At 50.1% G+C, this 24,617-nt stretch overlaps 1 protein-coding gene across 1 annotated transcript in view; it reads left to right on the top strand.

The window, feature by feature from the left end:
* The first annotated feature begins 1,169 nt into the window (after positions 1 to 1,169).
* Positions 1,170 to 24,617, top strand: part of pdss2 (prenyl (decaprenyl) diphosphate synthase, subunit 2) — a 35,896-nt gene continuing 12,448 nt past the window's right edge. Inside the window, exons 1-3 of the mRNA XM_068752258.1 lie at positions 1,170 to 1,486; positions 14,819 to 14,953; positions 23,156 to 23,354. Coding sequence (XP_068608359.1) covers positions 1,236 to 1,486; positions 14,819 to 14,953; positions 23,156 to 23,354 — 585 coding nt within the window. The 5' untranslated portion in view covers positions 1,170 to 1,235. The remainder of the gene's footprint in view (positions 1,487 to 14,818; positions 14,954 to 23,155; positions 23,355 to 24,617) is intronic.

Raw genomic sequence — 24,617 nt, 5'->3', positions numbered from 1 at the left:
CCATGGCCCCACCAGAACCACACACAGAAGAACCAGCCCAGGGCCCGGGAGCGACCCCCCGGGACCCCCCCCCCCCAGAGCCACACGCAGAAGAACCAGCCCAGAGCCCGGGAGCGACCCCCCGGGACCCCCCCCCCCAGAGCCACACGCAGAAGAACCAGCCCAGAGCCCGGGAGCGACCCCCCGGGACCCCCCCCCCCCAGAGCCACACGCAGAAGAACCAGCCCAGAGCCCGGGAGCGACCCCCCGGGACCCCCCCCCCCACCAGAGCCACACGCAGAAAAACCAGCCCAGGGCCCGGGAGCGACCCCCCGGGACCCCCCCCCCCCCCAGAGCCACACGCAGAAGAACCAGCCCAGAGCCCGGGAGCGACCCCCCGGGACCCCCCCCCCCCCAGAGCCACACGCAGAAGAACCAGCCCAGGGCCCGGGAGCGACCCCCCGGGACCCCCCCCCCCCAGAGCCACACGCAGAAGAACCAGCCCAGGGCCCGGGAGCGACCCCCCGGGACCCCCCCCCCCCAGAGCCACACGCAGAAGAACCAGCCCAGAGCCCAGGAGCGACCCCCCGGGACCCCCCCCCCAGAGCCACACGCAGAAGAACCAGTCCAGGGCCCGGGAGCGACCCCCCGGGACCCCCCCCCCCCCCCAGAGCCACACGCAGAAGAACCAGCCCAGAGCCCGGGGGCAACCCCCGCCCCCCCCCCCCTGTCTCTGTAGTCCAGTAATAAACAGATGGAATGTTAATCCTTTCAGAGAACTGAAAATAATAGTAACTGATCTTTATTTCAGTGATGAAGGTAAATGGACGCGCTGCTAGTTTTACTACTACTACTACTACTACTACTACTACTATTGCTTCTACTACTACTACTACTACTACTATTGCTACTACCACTACTGTACTTTCATCTTGCAGCTAAAATACTGGAACCGTAAAGTCAGTATGTACATTACATTTAAGGCGAACGTAAAGGTTGTCTTATTTTGTAAGCGTTCAGCCGGAAGTGCAAACAGCGCGCCTGACGCTTGAAGACGTGATGACGTACTTAAAGATGGCGGCACACTGGCAGGTCGTGAAATGTGAAACATAGATTCCGATGACAGTATTTATGATGTATTGGGTTCGATATGTAAGCGGTTTTATTAATAGTACCAATGTGAAGTTTTTTAGGGACCTGTCGAACGTTATCGTTTGATGTAGTAATACTTTTGTAGCGTAAAAGGAGACGTAAACATGCTTCCTGCTGCATGGCCGCGGCTCGCTGCCTGCGGCCGGACCCAGAGGACCCAGAGGAGGACGCTGAGCCTGCTGGCCGGCTCCGGACCCTCCGGCTGGACCAAGGCGGTCTCGGACGCGGAGAAGCTGGTCGGCTACCCCACCTCGTTCCTGAGTCTGCGCTGCCTGCTCAGCGACGAGCTCAGCAACGTCGCCATGCACGTCAGGAAGCTGGTCGGGACGCGCCACCCGCTACTCAGCACTGCGAGGTGACGAGCCGACAGCGCTGTGACGTCATAGACCCGATGATGATTGAAGCCCCGCCTTCATGCAACGCTCTGCGACATGGATGACCAGATGAGACCACGGCATGTTCTACATGGTTCTAAAGCTGTGTGGGGGTTGATCTATGGTTCTAAAGCTGTGTGGGGGTTGATCTAGATGTTCTACATGGTTCTAGAGCTGTGTGGGGGTGATCTAGATGTGCTACATGGTTCTAAAGCTGTGTGGGGGGTGATCTAGATGTGCTACATGGTTCTAAAGCTGTGTGGGGGTGATCTAGATGTTCTACATGGTTCTAAAGCTGTGTGGAGGGTGATCTAGATGTGCTACATGGTTCTAAAGCTGTGTGGGGGTGATCTATGGTTCTAAAGCCGTGTGGAGGGTGATCTAGATGTTCTACATGGTTCTAGAGCTGCGTGGGGGTGATCTAGATGTTCTACATGGTTCTAAAGCTGTGTGGGGGTTGACCTAGATGTTCTACATGGTTCTAAAGCTGTGTGGGGGTGATCTAGATGTGCTACATGGTTCTAAAGCTGTGTGGGGGTGATCTAGATGTGCTACATGGTTCTAAAGCTGTGTGGGGGTGATCTAGATGTGCTACATGGTTCTAAAGCTGTGTGGGGGGTGATCTAGATGTGCTACATGGTTCTAAAGCTGTGTGGGGGGTGATCTAGATGTTCTACATGGTTCTAAAGCTGTGTGGGGGTGATCTAGATGTGCTACATGGTTCTAAAGCTGTGTGGGGGTGATCTAGATGTGCTACATGGTTCTAAAGCTGTGTGGGGTTGATCTAGATGTGCTACATGGTTCTAAAGCTGTGTGGGGGGTGATCTAGATGCGCTACATGGTTCTAAAGCTGTGTGGGGTTGATCTAGATGTGCTACATGGTTCTAAAGCTGTGTGGGGGTGATCTAGATGTTCTACATGGTTCTAAAGCTGTGTGGGGTTGATCTAGATGTGCTACATGGTTCTAAAGCTGTGTGGGGGTGATCTAGATGTGCTACATGGTTCTAAAGCTGTGTGGGGGTGATCTAGATGTGCTACATGGTTCTAAAGCTGTGTGGGGGTTGATCTAGATGTGCTACATGGTTCTAGAGCTGCGTGGGGGTGATCTAGATGTGCTACATGGTTCTAAAGCTGCGTGGGGGTGATCTAGATGTTCTACATGGTTCTAAAGATGTGTGGGGGTGATCTAGATGTGCTACATGGTTCTAAAGCTGTGTGGGGGTTGATCTAGATGTGCTACATGGTTCTAGAGCTGCGTGGGGGTGATCTAGATGTGCTACATGGTTCTAAAGCTGCGTGGGGGTGATCTAGATGTGCTACATGGTTCTAAAGCTGTGTGGGGGGTGATCTATGGTTCTAAAGCCGTGTGGAGGGTGATCTATGGTTCTAAAGCCGTGTGGAGGGTGATCTAGATGTGCTACATGGTTCTAAAGCTGTGTGGGGGGTGATCTAGATGTTCTACATGGTTCTAAAGCTGTGTGGGGGGTGATCTAGATGTGCTACATGGTTCTAAAGCTGTGTGGGGGTTGACCTAGATGTTCTACATGGTTCTAAAGCTGTGGGGGGGTTGATCTAGATGTTCTACATGGTTCTAGAGCTGTGTGGGGGTGATCTAGATGTTCTACATGGTTCTAAAGCTGTGTGGGGGTTGATCTAGATGTTCTACATGGTTCTAAAGCTGTGTGGCGGGTGATCTAGATGTTCTACATGGTTCTAAAGCTGTGTGGGGGTGATCTAGATGTGCTACATGGTTCTAAAGCTGTGTGGGGGTGATCTAGATGTGCTACATGGTTCTAAAGCTGTGTGGGGGGTGATCTAGATGTTCTACATGGTTCTAAAGCTGTGTGGGGGTGATCTAGATGTGCTACATGGTTCTAAAGCTGTGTGGGGTGATCTAGATGTGCTACATGGTTCTAAAGCTGTGTGGGGGTGATCTAGATGCGCTACATGGTTCTAAAGCTGTGTGGGGGTGATCTAGATGCGCTACATGGTTCTAAAGCTGTGTGGGGGTGATCTAGATGTGCTACATGGTTCTAAAGCTGTGTGGGGGTGATCTAGATGTTCTACATGGTTCTAAAGCTGTGTGGGGGTGATCTAGATGTGCTACATGGTTCTAAAGCTGTGTGGGGGTGATCTAGATGTTCTACATGGTTCTAAAGCTGTGGGGGGTGATCTAGATGTTCTACATGGTTCTAAAGCTGTGTGGGGGTGATCTAGATGTTCTACATGGTTCTAAAGCTGTGTGGGGGTGATCTAGATGTGCTACATGGTTCTAAAGCTGTGTGGGGGTGATCTAGATGTGCTACATGGTTCTAAAGCTGTGTGGGGGTGATCTAGATGTGCTACATGGTTCTAAAGCTGTGTGGGGGTGATCTAGATGTGCTACATGGTTCTAAAGCTGTGTGGGGGGTGATCTAGATGTTCTACATGGTTCTAAAGCTGTGTGGGGGGTGATCTAGATGTTCTATATGGTTCTAAAGCTGTGTGGGGGGTGATCTAGATGTGCTACATGGTTCTAAAGCTGTGTGGGGGTGATCTAGATGTGCTACATGGTTCTAAAGCTGTGTGGGGGTGATCTAGATGTTCTACATGGTTCTAAAGCTGTGTGGGGGTGATCTAGATGTTCTACATGGTTCTAAAGCTGTGTGGGGGTGATCTAGATGTTCTACATGGTTCTAAAGCTGTGTGGGGGGTGATCTAGATGTTCTATATGGTTCTAAAGCTGTGTGGGGGGTGATCTAGATGTTCTACATGGTTCTAAAGCTGTGTGGGGGTGATCTAGATGTTCTACATGGTTCTAAAGCTGTGTGGGGGTGATCTAGATGTGCTACATGGTTCTAAAGCTGTGTGGGGGTGATCTAGATGTGCTACATGGTTCTAAAGCTGTGTGGGGGTGATCTAGATGTTCTACATGGTTCTAAAGCTGTGTGGGGGTGATCTAGATGTGCTACATGGTTCTAAAGCTGTGTGGGGGTGATCTAGATGTTCTACATGGTTCTAAAGCTGTGTGGGGGGTGATCTAGATGTTCTACATGGTTCTAAAGCTGTGTGGGGGGTGATCTAGATGTTCTACATGGTTCTAAAGCTGTGTGGGGGGTGATCTAGATGTTCTACATGGTTCTAAAGCTGTGTGGGGGGTGATCTAGATGTTCTACATGGTTCTAAAGCTGTGTGGGGGGTGATCTAGATGTTCTACATGGTTCTAAAGCTGTGTGGGGGGTGATCTAGATGTGCTACATGGTTCTAAAGCTGTGTGGGGGTGATCTAGATGTTCTACATGGTTCTAAAGCTGTGTGGGGGTGATCTAGATGTGCTACATGGTTCTAAAGCTGTGTGGGGGTGATCTAGATGTTCTACATGGTTCTAAAGCTGTGTGGGGGTGATCTAGATGTTCTACATGGTTCTAAAGCTGTGTGGGGGGTGATCTAGATGTTCTACATGGTTCTAAAGCTGTGTGGGGGGTGATCTAGATGTTCTACATGGTTCTAAAGCTGTGTGGGGGGTGATCTAGATGTTCTACATGGTTCTAAAGCTGTGTGGGGGGTGATCTAGATGTTCTACATGGTTCTAAAGCTGTGTGGGGGGTGATCTAGATGTTCTACATGGTTCTAAAGCTGTGTGGGGGGTGATCTAGATGTTCTACATGGTTCTAAAGCTGTGTGGGGGGTGATCTAGATGTTCTACATGGTTCTAAAGCTGTGTGGGGGGTGATCTAGATGTTCTACATGGTTCTAAAGCTGTGTGGGGGGTGATCTAGATGTTCTACATGGTTCTAAAGCTGTGTGGGGGGTGATCTAGATGTTCTACATGGTTCTAAAGCTGTGTGGGGGGTGATCTAGATGTTCTACATGGTTCTAAAGCTGTGTGGGGGTGATCTAGATGTTCTACATGGTTCTAAAGCTGTGTGGGGGTGATCTAGATGTTCTACATGGTTCTAAAGCTGTGTGGGGGTGATCTAGATGTTCTACATGGTTCTAAAGCTGTGTGGGGGTGATCTAGATGTTCTACATGGTTCTAAAGCTGTGTGGGGGTGATCTAGATGTTCTACATGGTTCTAAAGCTGTGGGGGTGATCTAGATGGTGCGTACCTTTCAGCCGCCACCAGGTGGTCCTCGTCTGGGTTTTTCTGGAGCCTCTCCTGTCCTTCTCAGGTGAGCTGCTGTTCATAAAGGGCTTGTGTGAGTAGGTGCAGGGTTCAGCGCTGGCTTCCCTGCGCCTTCTGGCCAGACATTTCTCCAGCTAAACCTTTTCAGGATATTGTGGACTTTAGATTTTGAACTTATAAAATCCCTTACCTTTACTTTTTATTTCTCCACAACGTGGTGAATCTCTTCTGTCTTTGCTTGTGATTGAGACTTTTGTGGAACCACCTTTCATCATCAATCGTGTGTTCTAGATCTTCACCGTGCTTCGGGATGGCTTTAGGTTATGGGTATACACCAAATGTATAACTCTAGCTAGACTGTTCTAAACTCCATGGATCTGTCAGAATCTCATCACAAATGTGTTCGAAACTAAAGGAAGAATTAGTTGGTCACAAAAAAGGGAACCCTGGGATGGAAAATATCTGATTCTGGAAACAGGAAATGTGTAAAATGCAAATAAAGGCAGCGCTTTTAGAATTCTTTGAAGCCCAGATGTAAATGATCATGGAACCGGGTTCATCGACGGACATTTCCGGTCCAGCCGAGCTCCCGGACTTAAAGGGGCAGGACTTGGCTTGGCTGTCTTGTTGAAATGAGCATGTGTTGCTGCAGAACCTTCATCACAAATATGCAGCAATACGCCTCGACACCATCACAGAACGTGGCCTTTCAGGTGCCTTTCCTCTTTGTGGAGACCGGTCCGGTCCGGTCTGGTCTGGTCCGGTCCGGTTTTGATGCGGTGACGTTTGAGGGCCTGGACATCACGGTGTCAGTCCGGCGGTTGGCCTCGCTCCTTGTCTTCAGAGAGTCCTACAGTGTTTTCATGATGTGGAGACTGATGATGATGATGATGATGATGATGCATGATTAGACGTTTCACATCGTCATTGATCATCTTTCTGACCTGTTGCCAGTTGACCGAATTCATTTTGAGATTTCTGCGTCTCATTTTCAGGAAACCGTACGACGCTAACGTGACGGCTTTCATTCATTCTATTAGACAGGGTTGTATTCAGTACTTTGTTGTGTGTACTCGTGTGTACTCGTGTGTTACTCCCTCCTGTTAGACAGATATATTTTAGGCCTATTGATGACGTCAACAGCCTCCCTGTGGGGCGGCTCCTTTTATGCTGTAATGAAATGTCTGCCACCACATCTTGAACGAAGCGATGGATTTGTAGATGAGACAAAAGTCCCGCTCAAAAAGTCCGACTCTCCTGCAGACAGTTTGTCCGTGCAGGTAAAACACGACGTGTTCAAGTTTGGTTGAAGACGCTTCGCCTTCATCCACAAGGCTTCTTCAGTTCTGAGGGTCCAGAAACTGAGGAACCCGTTTACTAGATCATCTGCTATCGTGTAGTACTGCAGGAAGAGGTCAAACATTATCGCTTTCTGAGGTGTTCTTCAAGAACCAAAAGATAAGGAGTCCTCAAACTCGATCTGCCATGCAGACAAGGGTGTAATAACCTACACAGCGAAACGTGATCTGGAGGTCCTTCTGGGAGGTGTAGCAGGGGACGGGGGGAGGGGGGGGGAGCAGACCTCCTGACCGTCTGACTCCTCAGCTTGGGGAGGCTGGTTCCTGTTTCCCTCCGTGTCTCAGCAGGTAAAAATAGCCCCACTAGCAGACAGACCCCCGTGGACTTGGTCTCAGCTTTTCCTTTCATTCTCAAAAACTGCAGCTCGGCTAGCTTTGACCCAAAGTCTGACCCAAAGTCTGACCCGAAGTCTGACCCAAAGTCTGACCCAAAGTCTGACCCGAAGTCTGACCCAAAGTCTGACCCGAAGTCTGACCCGAAGTCTGACCCGAAGTCTGACCCGAAGTCTGACCCGAAGTCTGACCCGAAGTCTGACCCGAAGTCTGGAGTTACAACGAGAAGCGAGCCTCGCTGGCGTCCAGGAAGGTCCGTGAGAGTTCGGCTCGGACCGGCTAGGTTCTTTAAAACATTGATAAATAAACAAACGATATTAATGCTCAGCCATACGTAGTACATGCTGTACTACACGCTGTACTACATGCTAACCCTAACCCTGAGCAAGGGAGGGGTCAAATGACCTTACTCACTGGGGCTTGAACCACCGACCTCCTGATCTAAGCCACGCCCAAGTGTCTGTAAGATGGAGTGTAGGAACGCTGAAGGTAACCTGCAGGCCCGGGGGGGCGTTGCTTGAGGTACTGGTGCGGTCCCGCCCCACCAGTGCGTCCCCTGGCTGGTTAGGAATGATGCTAGGGTGCGTTCACACTGCGCCGTTTGCTCCCTTTTAAACTGACCAGAGTCCCTTTACTCAGATAATCCGCTCCGTTTGGGCCAGCGGGAACGCGCATCCGGACTCTGGAGAGGATCAAAAAAGTCCGCCTGAAACGGAGGCTCTCGGTTCCTTTGGGCGGAGCAAAGGACGGCTCAGCAGCAGAATGTAACCAAAACAAACACAGGAGAGGGCGGGACTTCCCCTTCTACGTTGTCCAATCGACGAGCGCCGCTTTCAGCCACGCGACGCTGCTCAGAAAGTTCGTTTCACGGAGAAATCACAGTGTGAACGCAGACCTTTCAGCTAACTATGAATGCAGGGATCTGCTCCCAAAGGAACCGAGTCCTCTTGGTGCAGTGTGAACGCAGACCTTTCAGCTAACTATAAATGCAGGGATCTGCTCCCAAAGGAACCGAGTCCTCTTGGTGCAGTGTGAACGCACCCTAAGAGAAGCACTTCAGGATGTGTTCACAGACTCGGACTCACAACTCTGCATCAGATCTGAGTGGCCGCAGCCTCCAGTAGACGCTCCACCGATTGGTGCATTGAACTATGATTATTGATGAAACGTGCAGAAACTCTTCTATTCATGTTATGGAATAAACTGAATAGAAGCTGGAATATTACAAACAGCATGATGATCATTCACAGCGACGCAGCGTACGCAGTAGAGGTGCATGCCACCCGGCGTACGCGGCGGAGGTGCATGCCACCCGGCGTACGCGGCGGAGGCGCATGCCACCCGGCGTACGCGGCGGAGGCGCATGCCACCCGGCGTACGCGGCGGAGGCGCATGCCACCCGGCGTACGCGGCGGAGGCGCATGCCACCCGGCGTACGCGGCGGAGGCGCATGCCACCCGGCGTACGCGGCGGAGGCGCATGCCACCCGGCGTACGCGGCGGAGGCGCATGCCACCCGGCGTACGCGGCGGAGGCGCATGCCACCCGGCGTACGCGGCGGAGGCGCATGCCACCCGGCGTACGCGGCGGAGGCGCATGCCACCCGGCGTACGCGGCGGAGGCGCATGCCACCCGGCGTACGCGGCGGAGGCGCATGCCACCCGGCGAACGCGGCAGAGGCGCATGCCACCCGGCGTACGCGGCGGAGGCGCATGCCGCCCGGCGAACGTGGTAGAGGTGCATGCGGTGCTTGTAGTGCTACTTTGGGCAGACAGGATCGACGTGCCGCTGCACCTCGCACCTCGCCCTGCCCTGGAAGGATCAAAGCCAGGTGTGGTGACCTGTCCACAACCCTTTAGATGGCAGCAGGACATGCGCCGTGTAGCCCCCGCTAGCTCTGTCTCCACCCCCTTTGTGAGAGGGCGGCTGTGATTGATTGATATAAACATTAATCTCTCCCTCATCGCTGCTGTTATGAGTGGCCATAGATCAATCTATGAGATGTATTTTACCTTTTATGCAGGAAAGCAGGGTGAGGCCACTGAATATATTCCCTCCATCTTTTCTCCCATCCCCTCCCTCCCTTCATGCTTTATCTCTGACTCGTGCTCCTCCCCCTCCCCCTGTGGCGCAGGGGTGGGTCAGGGAGGGTGGGGGTGGAGAGGGTCTCTGGGCGGCGAGCGGAGGGGGCGTGATTCATGGCCGAGGGGCTCCCATCGGGACGGGGTTAGAGGTGCTGCATCTAACCGCCCCCCAGAGAGATCTCATCGACACACCGGGGGCTTGTGGGGGCGTGTGCATTTCTCAAAGTGTCAAATTGTCGCCACCACCTCCCCCAAACCAAAAAAACATCAATCAAATGTATTTCTCTTATTGATTTGATCATAGCTTCTGTCGTTTGGTTAAACGGTCGATCACAAAAGATCAAATGGAATGTTCAGGAAGAAAGGACACTGTTGGTCTTCTTTTGGCTTGTCCTCTGGAGGGGTCGCCACAGCAACCCAACCTTCACCCTGTCCTTTGCATCGTCCTCCCTCACTACGTCCATGTCTCTTCTCCTGGGTCGTCCTCTAGTCCTGTCCTTTGCATCGTCCTCCCCAACACCAGCCACTCTCATGTCCTCCCTCACTACGTCCATGTCTCTTCTCCTGGGTCGTCCTCTAGTCCTGTCCTTTGCATCGTCCTCCCTCACTACGTCCATGTCTCTTCTCCTGGGTCGTCCTCTAGCCCTGTTCCCTGGCAGTTCCATCCTCAGCATCCTTCTACCGATACAGTCCCTGTCTCTCCTCTGGACATGTCCAAACCATCAAAGTCTGGTCTCTCTGACCTTGTCTCCAAAACGTCTAACCTTCACTGTCCCTCTTATTGTCTCATTTCTAATCCTGTCCAACCTGGTCCCTCCCAGGGAGAACCTCAGCATCTTCATCTCCGCCCCTTCTAGCTCCGCCTCCTGTCTTTTCCTCAGAACCACTGTCTCTAACTCAGTGGTTCTCAAATGGTGGTGCGATGTCGGTGGGGGCGCCTGTGACCGTGGAGAAAATGTGTTTTTTTGCTTTACGAGATTAAAGTGTAATTGCACATCCACTCCAGTAGTTGGCAGTGGCGCCCTGATTGTCAGAATGTGCGCAGGGAGTATTAGCAGAAGAAGAGCGGTTGTAAACAAACAATCTACGGTGGGAGAAGACGAAAGACCGACTTCCTCATTTTGCTAAAAGCACAATTTTTTTTCCCTCGCCGAAGAGGAGGGTAAAAAGAATTCTGTCTGTCTGTCTGTCTGTTTGTCTGTCCGAGCGCATAACTCAAAAACTAGTATCCCAATCGACTTGAAATTTTTACACAAGCAAGGTTCTGTCCGTGACTCGGTCCTCCCCGAGAATGGCGTTGATCCGGATCTGGATCCAGATTCTAGAATTATTTAAAGGATTCTTTAACATTGCGAGATAGGGCACTTTTTGACATTTTTCTTAATTTCTTCAAAACGCATGGCGGTATGGATCTGAGAAAAATCACACATAATTACTCCTTAAAGGTCAATGACCAGGACTAATTTCAGCCGGATCCGGATCACAATCCGGATCTGAGAGCTAATTTTCGTTCTAAAATCATCATTTTTCAGGAGTCCATCCTGACCTCAATTCTGGAGCTAGAGACTTCAGATTTGGTGTGAACACTCATAGTTCATTCTAGTTTCATATATGTTACAGTTGTAGTTGTATCTTTCCCTGTTCCGGAGCAGCAAGCTAGAGCAGGTTTGGCCCCTCTGATCCAGAAGCCCTGTTTACTGTCTCACAAGATCCAATAGTCTGTTGGAGGCGGAGTCTGCAGTCTCTGATTGTCTTTCTAGTTTCATTTTGGTTTTGCAGGTTAAAGTGTTTTATATTTTGTGCTCCCTAGTTGATGTTGCTGATCAATTTTAATTTATTATTATTTATTGATTCAATTTCATTTAATTTATTATTTAATTTTATAAATTGTACTTTAAGGATTAAAATGTCAGGCAAATTGATGCACTTCAAATATTTTCTGTTGCAGACTAACAAAATGGTAATAAAGTTATTCTTTGTAAGTTGATCTATATTTCTTTCTTTTTCATATTTCTTTTTGTGTTAACAAGGATACAAGAGTGCTTTTCTTTGGGGGGGGGGGGGGCGTGACAGAAAATAATTGAGAAGCACTGTCTCTAAGCCGTCCATCATGACTGTCCTCACCACTGTCTCTAAGCCGTCCATCATGACTGTCCTCACCACTGTCTCTGAGCCGTCCATCATGACTGTCCTCACCACTGTCTCTAAGCCGTCCATCATGACTGTCCTCACCACTGTCTCTGAGCCGTCCATCATGGCTGTCCTCACCACTGTCTCTAAGCCGTCCATCATGCTGTCCTCACCACTGTCTCTAAGCCGTCCATCATGGCTGTCCTCACCACTGTCTCTAAGCCATCCATCATGTCTGTCCTCACCACTGTCTCTAAGCCGTCCATCATGTCTGTCCTCACCACTGTCTCTAAGCCGTCCATCATGTCTGTCCTCACCACTGTCTCTAAGCCGTCCATCATGGCTGTCCTCACCACTGTCTCTAAGCCGTCCATCATGCTGTCCTCACCACTGTCTCTAAGCCGTCCATCATGTCTGTCCTCACCACTGTCTCTAAGCCGTCCATCATGCTGTCCTCACCACTGTCTCTAAGCCGTCCATCATGTCTGTCCTCACCACTGTCTCTAAGCCGTCCATCATGGCTGTCCTCTCCACTGTCTCTAAGCCGTCCATCATGTCTGTCCTCACCACTGTCTCTAAGCCGTCCATCATGTCTGTCCTCACCACTGTCTCTAAGCCGTCCATCATGTCTGTCCTCACCACTGTCTCTAAGCCGTCCATCATGTCTGTCCTCACCACTGTCTCTAAGCCGTCCATCATGTCTGTCCTCACCACTGTCTCTAAGCCGTCCATCATGTCTGTCCTCACCACTGTCTCTAAGCCGTCCATCATGCTGTCCTCACCACTGTCTCTAAGCCGTCCATCATGTCTGTCCTCACCACTGTCTCTAAGCCGTCCATCATGTCTGTCCTCACCACTGTCTCTAGATCAGTGTTTCCCAACCTTTTTTGAGCCGCGGCACATTTTTTACATTTACAAAATCCTGCGGCACACCACCAACCAAAATGACACAAAATGACACTCTAACAGTACATATTAGATTAGATGAGCTTTATTATAATACATGTAGTTAATAATATATGTATTTATACTTAGTGTGAAACCTGGGGCAACAGATAACCAGAAACTGTCCAAAGGAAGATCAGCAAAGTTCAGCTTTAAACCACCATCTTGTTCCAGTTCAGTGTAGTGATGGGAATTCCGGCTCCCAAGTGGCTCCTCAGATCTTTTGTTGACAAAATTAATTTAATACCAAATCATGTGCATTGTGTAAAATTAGCTACTAATGTAAAAACATGCAACATATCAAATGTTTATTAAATGTCTTTATTTAAATCATCTTTGCACTGCTAGCTACAATAAACATATTATATAATATAAAATACAAAACCAAACCAAACACATCTCACAGAGAACAAGGTCAAATCTCTGCATGTAAATCTCAAACAACACATCAAGAAAACATAAATTAAAAAGTGCAAAAGATAAAGCAGCTTCAGGTAACAGTTCTCCTGTTTTACTGAAGATTGGCATCAAAGGAAACCGAGTGGCTCAGCTTGGGGGGGCTGATCCTTCTGTTATCATCTGTCCTGTTCTGGAGACTCTCTCTGGGGGGACAGTCTCCGTGCCATTGCGTGTGTGAGACGTGGGGAGACTGAACACCTGGACTCCCACCAGCTCAGTGGGTCTGCACTTCTTTGGATAAGCGGCTCCTCAAGATACGATCTTACTTTATTTTATTTTGCCTTTGTGTCAACCGCGTTAAAATGTCTCCAGATTTCTACGTTTTCTATCTCTCGTTTTTTCCTCACCCTTTCTAGCGCGTCGTTTGTCTCTGGTCTAAAGTTCTCTCTCTCTCTGCCTCCCTTTCGTTTCGTCCGCTCGCTGTGCTGCATGTGTGTAACCCCCCCCCCCCCTGCTCGTTGTGGACACGCACACGCCCACACACACATCTCGACCAATCACGTTAGACTTTAACAGACTTTTTTTTGGCTCACATTGACGGAAACCAGCTCCTGTCGTTCACTTCAAAGTCTGAAGAGCGATCTACGGGCGACACAAACACTTTATTACAGCGCGGACACGCGACAATGTTCATTAGGTGATATTAGAAAAATTTAAAATTAAAAAAAAAAATTTTTTGGGTGATATTGGAAAATTTCTCACGGCACACCGGTTGGGAAACACTGTCTCTAAGCCGTCCATCATGGCTGTCCTCACCACTGTCTCTAAGCCGTCCATCATGGCTGTCCTCACCACTGTCTCTAAGCCGTCCATCATGGCTGTCCTCACCACTGTCTCTAAGCCGTCCATCATGCTGTCCTCACCACTGTCTCTAAGCCGTCCATCATGGCTGTCCTCACCACTGTCTCTAAGCCGTCCATCATGGCTGTCCTCACCACTGTCTCTGAGCCGTCCATCATGGCTGTCCTCACCACTGTCTCTGAGCCGTCCATCATGGCTGTCCTCACCACTGTCTCTAAGCCGTCTATCATGGCTGTCCTCACCACTGTCTCTAAGCCGTCCATCATGGCTGTCCTCACCACTGTCTTGTAGACCTGTCCCTTCGTCCTATCACAGAGCACACCTGATACTCTCCTCCCCCCGTTCCAGCCTGCCTGCACACGATTCTTCACCTCCTTTCCACATTCTCTCCATCACTCTGTTGACCCGAGGTACCTGAAGTCCTCTCCCTGCTTCCTGCTCTCACTGCAGATCACAATGTCATCTGCAAACATCATATTCCAAGTATTATATATTGTTTAAGTACAGTACCTACTAAATGTTTGCAGTTGGCCTGTGCTTTGAATTGAATGGAAACTGAAGTCATACGACATTTACAGCTGGTATAATCTATATTTTTATATTATAGTATAATATATAGTATAATCTGAACTGGGTTGTTCATAGAGACGAGTCCACGCCGGATCGTCACCCATCCATGGCACGCCGCTCAGCTCTACAGTATGTCGTCTTTACCTGAGCTAAGGTGTAGCGCGTAGCATCTCGACGTGTTTAGTGATATGAGCTGATGGCGACTAATCCAGAGTGCGTAGGATTCATGGGAACAGTGATGCTGTCTTTGGTACGCTGGCTGTTACTGGTGCCGTCTTTTTGAATGTGTGTTAAATGTTTTCAATCGTTTTCTTGGATATTGGTTATCAAACGGCGTTTCAACAACCCAGAGGATGAGTCGCACGTCACACTCAGCCCGCCTACGTTGGAGGTCAAATGCTCTGACCTCTATTGCGATAAAACAAGCCGGGTGTAGGACAGAGGTCTATGAAGGTGAAGCCCCCCCCCAGTACTTTCTGATGATCTTTACAACTATACATGGCTTGATGTTTGTGTTTTATTCTTGCAGAGGTTTTGTCTACGACAACAAGAACAACCTCCAGATGAGGGGGCTCGTCGTTCTGCTCATGTCCAAAGCTGCAGGGCCGAGCCGGGCAGCCTCCCATCGCCTGGCTCAGGGCGTGGTCAGCGGCATCCACCCGAGGTAAAGCCCCCGACGGCTGTTTGGGTTGTGTCTCAGTGGTCGCTTTAGTTTGTGCACTTCAGCCTAGCCTTATGGATGCTACCTGTTACGTCTACCTGAGACTCAGCAGGTCTGGATCATGCAGGTAGCATCAGGGAATCTTGCTCCACTGCAGGGAACGCATCAAAGCCTGACGACTTCTGACAAATGTAATCAGCTGCAATTGCTTCTGAGGAAATGAGCGAGCTAATTGACAAAATATTCTTTCTGTCCTCGAGGATTGTCTCAAGAATTATGGCCTTGTCATCCCTCAAGTAAATTATTTGACTCGATACATGAAAACCGAGCTGCTATTGGTTTGACAGTCCTTCTTTGTTCTCCGTACTTCCTGCTTGGGAGACGACCGTGGGCAGTAAACGTGTGTAACTTTGCACGCCAGGCAGACCAAGAAAGGCGACGCCCCGCTTGTGCCTTTTACACCACCGAAGGAAAAATAGATAATAATACACAAAAGCCTCTGGTCCTCTGTGGTTATCGTCTGTATCGTTTCCTGTACATGTTGCGTGATATCATCCTGCAAATTTCACTGAATGTATGAATAAAGCCACGCTTTACGAGACGGAATATTTATATTTTATTTGGATATATTGCAGCTTCGTGGGGAAAAACCTTTCAGAATGTCCCACTGTAGCTTCTTTTCTGAGTCTGCTACATAGACGTGTACATGTATACATAGATGTGTACGTGTATATATAGACATAGACGTGTACATGTGTATATATAGACATAGACGTGTACATGTATACATAGATGTGTACGTGTATATATAGACATAGACGTGTACATGTGTATATATAGACATAGACGTGTACATGTATACATAGACGTGTACATGTGTATATATAGACATAGATGTGTACATGTATACATAGACATGTACATGTGTATATATAGACATAGACGTGTACATGTCTATATATACATGTACACGTGTATATATAGACATAGACGTGTACATGTCTATATATACATGTACACGTGTATATATAGACATAGACGTGTGCATGTATACATAGACGTGTGCATGTATACATAGACGTGTACATGTATACATAGACGTGTACATGTGTATATATAGACATAGACGTGTACATGTCTATATATACATGTACACGTGTATATATAGACATAGACATGTACATGTGTATATATAGACATAGACGTGTACATGTATACATAGACATGTACATGTGTATATATAGACATAGACGTGTACATGTCTATATATAGACATAGACGTATATATGTATATATAGACAAGTGTGTGTACATAGTAGGGGTGTAACGGTTCAGGTAATGTATTCAACCGTTTCAGTTCTGCATGTTCGGTTCGGCTCGGTCCACTTGCGTATCGTTTCGGTTTTATGCATTTTCTCAATAAGTGTATTACTAGCGCGATCTAAGCGGCGGAACTGATGATGATGATGATGAATATATATTAGGTAGAATGTTATAGTACAAGTACAGTCACACAGTAGCGTGTATTACAGTACAAGTACAGTCACACAGTAGCGTGTATTACAGTACAAGTACAGTCACACAGTAGCGTGTATTACAGTACAAATACAGTCACACAGTAGCATGTATTACAGTACAAGTACAGTCAAACAGTAGCATGTATTACAGTACAAATACAGTCACACAGTAGCGTGTATTACAGTACAAGTACAGTCACACAGTAGCGTGTATTACAGTACAAGTACAGTCACACAGTAGCGTGTATTACAGTACAAGTACAGTCACACAGTAGCGTGTATTACAGTTCAAGTACAGTCACACAGTAGCATGTATTACAGTACAAGTACAGTCAAACAGTAGCATGTATTACAGTACAAGTACAGTCACACAGTAGCATGTATTACAGTACAAGTACAGTCTAACATCCTGTCTCAGAGGAGCATTTCTAAAAAGCCCTTGCGGTCTTGTTTCCGTTGAAAGTCCTTCATACATAAATCATCAACATTTAACAATACAAATAAAACTAATATTAAATTACTCAATTGATGCAAAATAACAATAAATTAAAAAGACACTTAATATGTGCAATGTAGGTGGACAAAAAAAGGGGGGGGGGGGGGGGGGGTATTGATCCGGAGAGAGTCGTGATGACTATCTCCGTTTCTGTCCCCCTGAAAGGTGTATTTTTAGGGCCGTTTTGAAGGAGGCCAAAGAGGTGCATGTTTTGAGGGGAGGAGTCAAACCGTTCCACCCTTAGGGGGCAGTATTATAAAAAGATGATTTACCATGTTAGTCCTGGAGGAGGGGGTAATCAGGTTGTTGTTTGAGCTCCCTCTAGTGTTGTGGCTGTGGGTGTGAACTCAAGTCCTGAGTGTCGGACGCTATTGGCTGACGGGGAGGTGCGCAAGAAGCTCGCAGGCATGCACACATAGCAAAACTAGCAAAGCATTAGCTATGTGTTGCAGCTAGCTCTGTTGCTAGCGAGCGGGTTTCTCCTCGACTGGAGACGTTGTCATGGCAACCAGATCTGTGATTTCTGCAGGAAATGTGGAGAAGTTAATCTTTCTAGCCAAAACCTTTAACTTGAATAGGTAGTAGTAGTAGAACTAGTAGTAGTAGTTACATTTTTCATATTCAGGCTGTTGCTGCCAAGTGTTCAAAGTTTACAGTTTTAACTCCTTTATAATTTTTTACATTGTTACAATATAATAATTTTATGAACTGAGTCTAATTTATTTGAAATATCACCCATGGGTAGCTTTTTATTTCTACAAATTCTATTGTTTGCATTTTTTATAAATAAAAGCATTTTAAGTGATTTTTCCTAAAAAAAAATTACCGAAAATAAACCGAACCGAACTGACGTTATATCTTAGTGTACCGTTACACCCCTAGTATATATACATAGACGTGTATATAGATGTGTATATATAGACATAGACGTGTATATAGATGTGTATATATAGACAGACGTGTATATAGATGTGTATATATAGACATAGATGTGTGTATATGTACATAGACGTGTATATAGATGTGTATATATATATATACATAGAGTGTATATATATACATACACTCAGGACTTTAGTTCACACCCACAGCCACAACACTAGAGGGAGCTCAAACAACAACCTGATTACCCCCTCCTACAGGACTAACATGGGTAAATCATCTTTTTACAATACTGCCCCCCAGGGGTGGAACTGTTTGACTCCTGCCCTCAAAACATGCACCTCTTTGGCCTCCTTCAAACCGGCCCTAAAAATACACCTTTCAGGGGGACAGAAAGGGAGATACATAGACGTGTATATAGATGTGTATATATAGACATAGACGTAGACTGGTATTCAGCACCTCTCTGGCCGTCCCCCATACATTGACCACCAGCGTACGACTCACTACGGGGACCGAGTGTGAGCCGAGTGTGTCCCTGGTACGAGACACCCGAGTGGAGTGGAGCCGTAGATTCGGGGCTGAGACGAGTTGGGACCACGAACCCCCCCCCCCCACACACACACACACACAGCATGACTGGATCACCTCATTGGCACTACCTTGCCCCCCTCCCCCCCCACCTCGACTGTGCTCTTCAGCACCTCTGATGGAGGGAGTCAGGGTGGGGGGGGGGGGGCCTGATTGAACCCTCTGGAGGACGGTCTCCTCCCTCCTGACAGGCAGCATTTGTAAAGCATTTCCTACTGTCTGACACTGATGAGTCAGACGGGGGGGGGACGGATGGAGGGGGGACGGACGGATTGACATACAGACAGATTTCGATAGACTGATGTAGAGAGATAGGAATAGATTTAGTGATGAATGGATTGATTTATAGATCGACTCATTCTGTGTGACAGAAAATGATACAGTAGCTGTCCCAGTGTATTCCTGCTGTCCCAGTGTATTCCTGTGCTACTGTCTTCCTGCTGTCCCAGTGTCTTCCTGCTGTCCTACTGTCTTCTTGCTGTCCTACAGGACTCCTCGGAGCCACCACGCTGTCCTAGTGTCTTCCTGCTGTCCTACTACTGTCCTACAGGACTCCTCGGAGCCACCGGGCTGTCCTACTGTCTTCCTGCTGTCCCAGTGTCTTCCTGCTGTCCTACTACTGTCCTACAGGACTCCTCGGAGCCACCAGGCTGTGTTTGATGGCGAGGCAGACTGCAGAGGGAGGAAAATGGAACAGAACAGTTGGGACAGGGGGCGTGTTGAGGGGCGTCACACCTCAGCAAGATGGCATCGGTTGCTATGCAACTGGGCACCAAAGCTATTTATACACTGTCCCCCCTGTCCCCCCGTTTCCTCCCCAAGCAGCACCGACCAGGCTTTGGGATGTGCGTGCTGATTTGGGCTTTAATCCGACCATCACAAATGTCTTTTCCTGTCAAAAAGGACGTGCTGTTGGTCCATTGTTGGACAATGGACAGATTCTGTGGCGTCTCGGTGGGAGGATGGGGCTGGAATCCAGGAAGGATCTCCGCTAAGGGAGGGGTGAGGCATGGTACAGAAAAGCAACGCATCTCACACACGTAGAGCATTAAAATCATTAAAGTCCTGCCGTGTTTCAGCGTGGGATGGAATGCGTCCCTCTCTGTGTCCTCTGAGAAGACATGGACGTTCTTCCGTTGGTTCTTGAGTGCAGTCAGAAGTGGTTCGTTCTGACTTTTGCTCTGATGACTTTGTTCCACGTTATTTTCATGTCTTTTTTGCTCGTCTTGTAGCGACGAGTTCTCCTTTTGTCTCGTTTCCTTTTATTTAAACCCTGAACTTGTAAACTGCCGTTCAGGTGTCGTGAGCAGAGGAGGAGGAGCCTACCAGACAATGGGTGTGATTGAGAAGAGAGTTCAATGATATTGAATTTTAATCACATCTTTTCCACGCCGACTCTGAACACAGCAATTACGAGGCTACTGGATGTGTGTAGGCGGCGCCCGGCGTCCGGCTCATCAGGTTCTCACCGATGAAAGGAGGTCGTAAGTGGCTATCGACGCAGCCGAGCCCGTCTGGACAGGCTGCTTCCATATGGAGGGGGGCTCTGATTACCCCCCACCAATGGCTGAATCAACATTTGATTATATCCTCCCTCAGGCTGCTCTGAAAGGCTCTGAGCAAATACCACTTTATGTCTTTTCTCTAATAATCAGGAATAGCTGTTATTTGCTAATGATAACTTTAATGTCTTCTTTCCAACGCGGCCCCCGATGTGCTGTGGAGCATGTCTGCTGCGTGTCAGCTGCAGGCCGGCTGCGTGCCGGCTGCATGTCTGCTGCGTGTCTGCTGCAGGCCGGCTGCGTGCCGGCTGCATGTCTGCTGTGTGTGCTGTGTGTCGGCTACGTGTCGGCTGCGTGTCTGCTGCATGTCTGCTGCGTGTCTGCTGCAGGCCGGCTGCGTGCCGGCTGCATGTCTGCTGTGTGTGCTGTGTGTCGGCTACGTGTCGGCTGCGTGTCTGCTGCATGTCTGCTGCGTGTCTGCTGCAGGCCGGCTGCGTGCCGGCTGCATGTCTGCTGTGTGTGCTGTGTGTCGGCTACGTGTCGGCTGCGTGTCTGCTGCGTGTCTGCTGCGTGTCTGCTACGTGTCGGCTGCGTGTCTGCGGCATGTCGACTGTGTGTAGGCTGCGTGTCTGCTGCTGCATGCCTGCTGCGTGTCTGCTGTGTGTCTGCTGCGTGTCTGCTGAGTGTCGGCTGCATGTCTGCTGCGTGTCTGCTGCTGCATTCCTGCTGCGTGTCGGCTGCGTGTCTGCTGCGTGTCGGCTGCGTGTCTGCTGCGTGTCTGCTGTGTGTCTGCTGCTGCATTCCTGCTGCGTGTCGGCTGCGTGTCTGCTGCGTGTCGGCTGCGTGTCTGCTGCGTGTCTGCTGTGTGTCTGCTGCTGCATTCCTGCTGCGTGTCGGCTGCGTGTCTGCTGCGTGTCTGCTGCGTGTCTGCTGAGTGTTGCCTGCGTGTCTGCTGCATGTCGGCTGCGTGTCGGCTGCGTGTCTGCTGCTGCATGCCTGCTGCGTGTCTGCTGCATGTAGGCTGCGTGTCGGCTGTGTGTCTGCTGCTGCATGCCTGCTGCGTGTCTGCTGCATGTCGGCTGCGTGTCTGCTGCGTGCCGGCTGCATGTCTGCTGAGTGTCGGCTGCATGTCTGCTGCGTGTCGGCTGCGTGTATGCTGCTGCATGCCTGCTGCGTGTCTGCTGCGTATCGGCTGCGTGTCGGCTGCGTGCCTGCTGCGTGTCTGCTGCGTGTTGGCTGCGTGTCTGCTGCGTGTCTCCTGCATGTCTGCTGCGTGTCGGCTGCGTGTAGACTGCGTGTCTGCTGTGTGCCGGCTGCGTGCCGGCTGCGTGTGAGCGGCATGCCTGCTGCGTGTCTGCTGCTTGTCTTTTGCGGGTCTGCTGCGTGTCTGCTGCATGTCTGCTGCGTATCGGCTGCGTGTCGGCTGCGTGTCTGCTGCGTATCGGCTGCGTGCCTGCTGCGTGTTGGCTGCGTGTGGGCTGCGTATCTGCTGCGTGTGGGTTGCGTGTCTGCTGAGTGTCGGCTGCATGTCTGCTGCGTGTCGGCTGCGTATCTGCTGCGTGTGGGTTGCGTGTCTGCTGAGTGTCGGCTGCATGTTTGCTGCATGTCAGCTGCTGCATGCCTGCTGCGTGTCTGCTGCGTGTCTGCTGAGTGTCGGCTGCATGTCTGCTGCGTGTCGGCTGCGTGTCTGCTGCTGCATGCCTGTACGTGTCTGCTGCATGCCTGCTGCGTGTCTGCTGCTCCATGCCTGCTGCGTGTCTGCTGCGTGCCGGCTGCGTGCCTGCTGGGTGTCGGCTGCCGCATGCCTGCTGCGTGTCTGCTGCGTGTCGGCTGCTGCATGCCTGCTGCGTGTCGGCTGCATGCCGGCTGCGTGCCTGCTGCGTGTCTCCTGCATGTCGGATGCGTGTAGACTGCGTGTCTGCTGCGTGTGGGCTGCATGCCTGCTGCGTGTCTGCTGCTGCATGCCTGCTGCGTGTCTGCTGAGTGTCGGCTGCATGTAGGCTGCCCGGCTGCGTGCCTGCTGCGTGCCTGCTGCGTGTCGGCTGCTGCATGCCTGCTGCGTGTTGGCTGCTGCATGCCTGCTGCGTGTCGGCTGCTGCATGCCTGCTGCGTGTGGGCTGCGTGTCGGCTGCCGCATGCCTGCTGCGTGTCGGCTGCGTGCCTGCTGCATGTCTCCTGCATGTCAGATGTGTGTAGACTGCGTGTCTGCTGCGTGCCGGCTGCGTGTCTGCTGCGTGTGGGCTGCGTGTCGGCTGCGTGTCTGCTGCGTGTCTGCTGCGTGCCGGCTGCGTGTCTGCTGCGTGCCGGCTGCGTGTCTGCTGCGTGCCAGCTGCGTGTGGGCTGCGTGTTGGATGCATGTCGGCTGCATGTCTGCTGCATGTAGGCTGCTTGTCGGCTGCGTGTCTGCTGAGTGTTGGCTGCGTGTCTGCTGCTGCATGCCTGCTGCGTGTCTGCTGCTGCGTGTCTGCTGCATGTAGGCTGTGTCTGCTGCTGCATGCCTGCTGCGTGTCTGCTGCTGCATGCCTGCTGCATGTCTGCTGCGTGTCGGCTGTATGTCTGCTGCGTGTCGGCTGCGTGTGGGCTGCGTGTCTGCTGCGTGCCGGCTGCGTGTCTGCTGCGTGTCAGCTGCGTGTCTGCTGCGTGTGGACTGCGTGTCGGCTGCGTGTCGGCTGCGTGTCTGCTGCGTGTGGGCTGCGTGTCGGCTGCGTGTCTGCTGCGTGTCGGCTGCGTGTGGGCTGCGTGTCTGCTGCGTGCCGGCTGCGTGTCTGCTGCGTGCCGGCTGCGTGTCTGCTGCGTGTGGGCTCCGTGTCGGCTGCGTGTCGGCTGCGTGTCTGCTGCGTGTGGGCTGCGTGTGGGCTGCGTGCCGGCTGCGTGTCTGCTGCATGTCGGCTGTGTGTCGGATGCGTGTCAGCTGCGTGTCTGCTGTGTGTCGGCTGCGAGTCGGCTGCGTGTCTGCTGCGGAGGACATGCCTGTGAAGGAACACGCTGCAGCAGTTACTATAAAACTACTCCAGAATACGAACGGCACGCTTCATCGGAGTTTCTCTTTTTGCTGAACGTATGAAATGACAACCCACCGAACCGTTGCTTTGATCTCTTTGGTCTGTGTGGCTGTGATGCTGTGAACGGTGCAATATTTCAAGCGTGCATCTTTTAAAGAGCGTCTTTTGAAAAGCTAAGCGATGCTCGGACGCTGTTCTTCATTTCCGGTTCCTAGCCAGAGGAATTTGGCAGAAATCACGGAGCTGATCCACACGGCCTTCCTGGTGCATCGTGGGATAGTCGACCTGAAGGAGTGGACGGCGTCGGACGGCCCGCTGAAGGACATGCAGTTTGGAAATAAGATGGCCGTCCTGAGCGGGGACTTCCTGCTAGCCAACGCTTGTACCGGACTGGCCCAGCTGGATAACACCAAGGTACGCCTTTACACACACGCACCTGACATGAGCAGCATTACGGGGACACTCCCGGAGGGCCTGCTCAAAAATCAGATTTAAATACGGGGAAACGTGTTGCTTTACAGAATCAGAATCAGAAGTGGTTTATTGCCATTGTCAGTGAGGGTTCACAGACTAGGAACGTTTCTCGGTGAAGTCGTGCTACATCTAACATTAATGACAAAATACAAATACCATACAGGTACAAACATCAACAGCAGCCGGAGTGGTTACACAGATGTGTACTAGCAAGGGACGCAGCTCGCATGGATTCATGTTGGATTGATTCTTGGTTTGATTCTTCGACACACAACTAAGTACGAATGTGCTGTCTTTCTCTGTTTAGGAACCTTGAGCAGATGTTTTTGTTTCCATGGTTACACGTTGAACTTGGGCTCATCCTGTATGTGGGATTTGTCTCTTTAGCTTGACCTGATACACCCTGGAGTGGAGACTTCTGACATTTTACAATACAATACAATACTTTATTAATCTGTCCCTTGGAGGGCAATTTGGTTTACAGCAGTTTGGACTGCTGCTGGTCGCAGCGTGCGCATGGGCAATGCGGGTGAAGTGCCTTGCCTGAGGACACAACGACAGTGTGCCTGAGCCGGGGATCGAACCACCAACCCCTCGGTCGTAGGACGACCCTCTCAACCACTGCGCCACCATCGCCCCAGCAAGAACTTTAAGAACTTGAATCACTTTTATGAGGAAAAATAAACCTGTTTCTCAAGTATTTGCATATTACCGTTGTATAATGTGTACCAGTACATACAGTATGTATTGTTTTAACTGACAGGGATCACTAAATAATTGATGTTGAATATATTTATTAGATAGAATGTTAGGGCAGTACAAGTACAGTCAAACAATAGTATGTATTACAGTACAAGTACAGTCACACAGTAGCATGTATTAGAGTACAAGTACAGTCACACAGTAGCATGTATTACAGTACAAGTACAGTCACACAGTAGCATGTATTACAGTACAAGTACAGTCAAACAGTAGCATGTATTACAGTACAAGTACAGTCACACAGTAGCGTGTATTACAGTACAAGTACAGTCAAACAGTAGCGTGTATTAGAGTACAAGTACAGTCACACAGTAGCATGTATTACAGTACAAGTACAGTCACACAGTAGCATGTATTACAGTACAGGTACAGTCACACAGTAGAGTGTATTACAGTAAAAGTACAGTCAAACTGTAGCATGTATTACAGTACAAGTACAGT

Source organism: Brachionichthys hirsutus, chromosome 18 (genome assembly GCF_040956055.1).
Source record: "Brachionichthys hirsutus isolate HB-005 chromosome 18, CSIRO-AGI_Bhir_v1, whole genome shotgun sequence".
In the NCBI taxonomy this organism is placed as follows: domain Eukaryota; kingdom Metazoa; phylum Chordata; class Actinopteri; order Lophiiformes; family Brachionichthyidae; genus Brachionichthys; species Brachionichthys hirsutus.
Note: the sequence above shows the minus strand (reverse complement) of the source record. Positions and strands in the feature narration are given on the sequence as shown.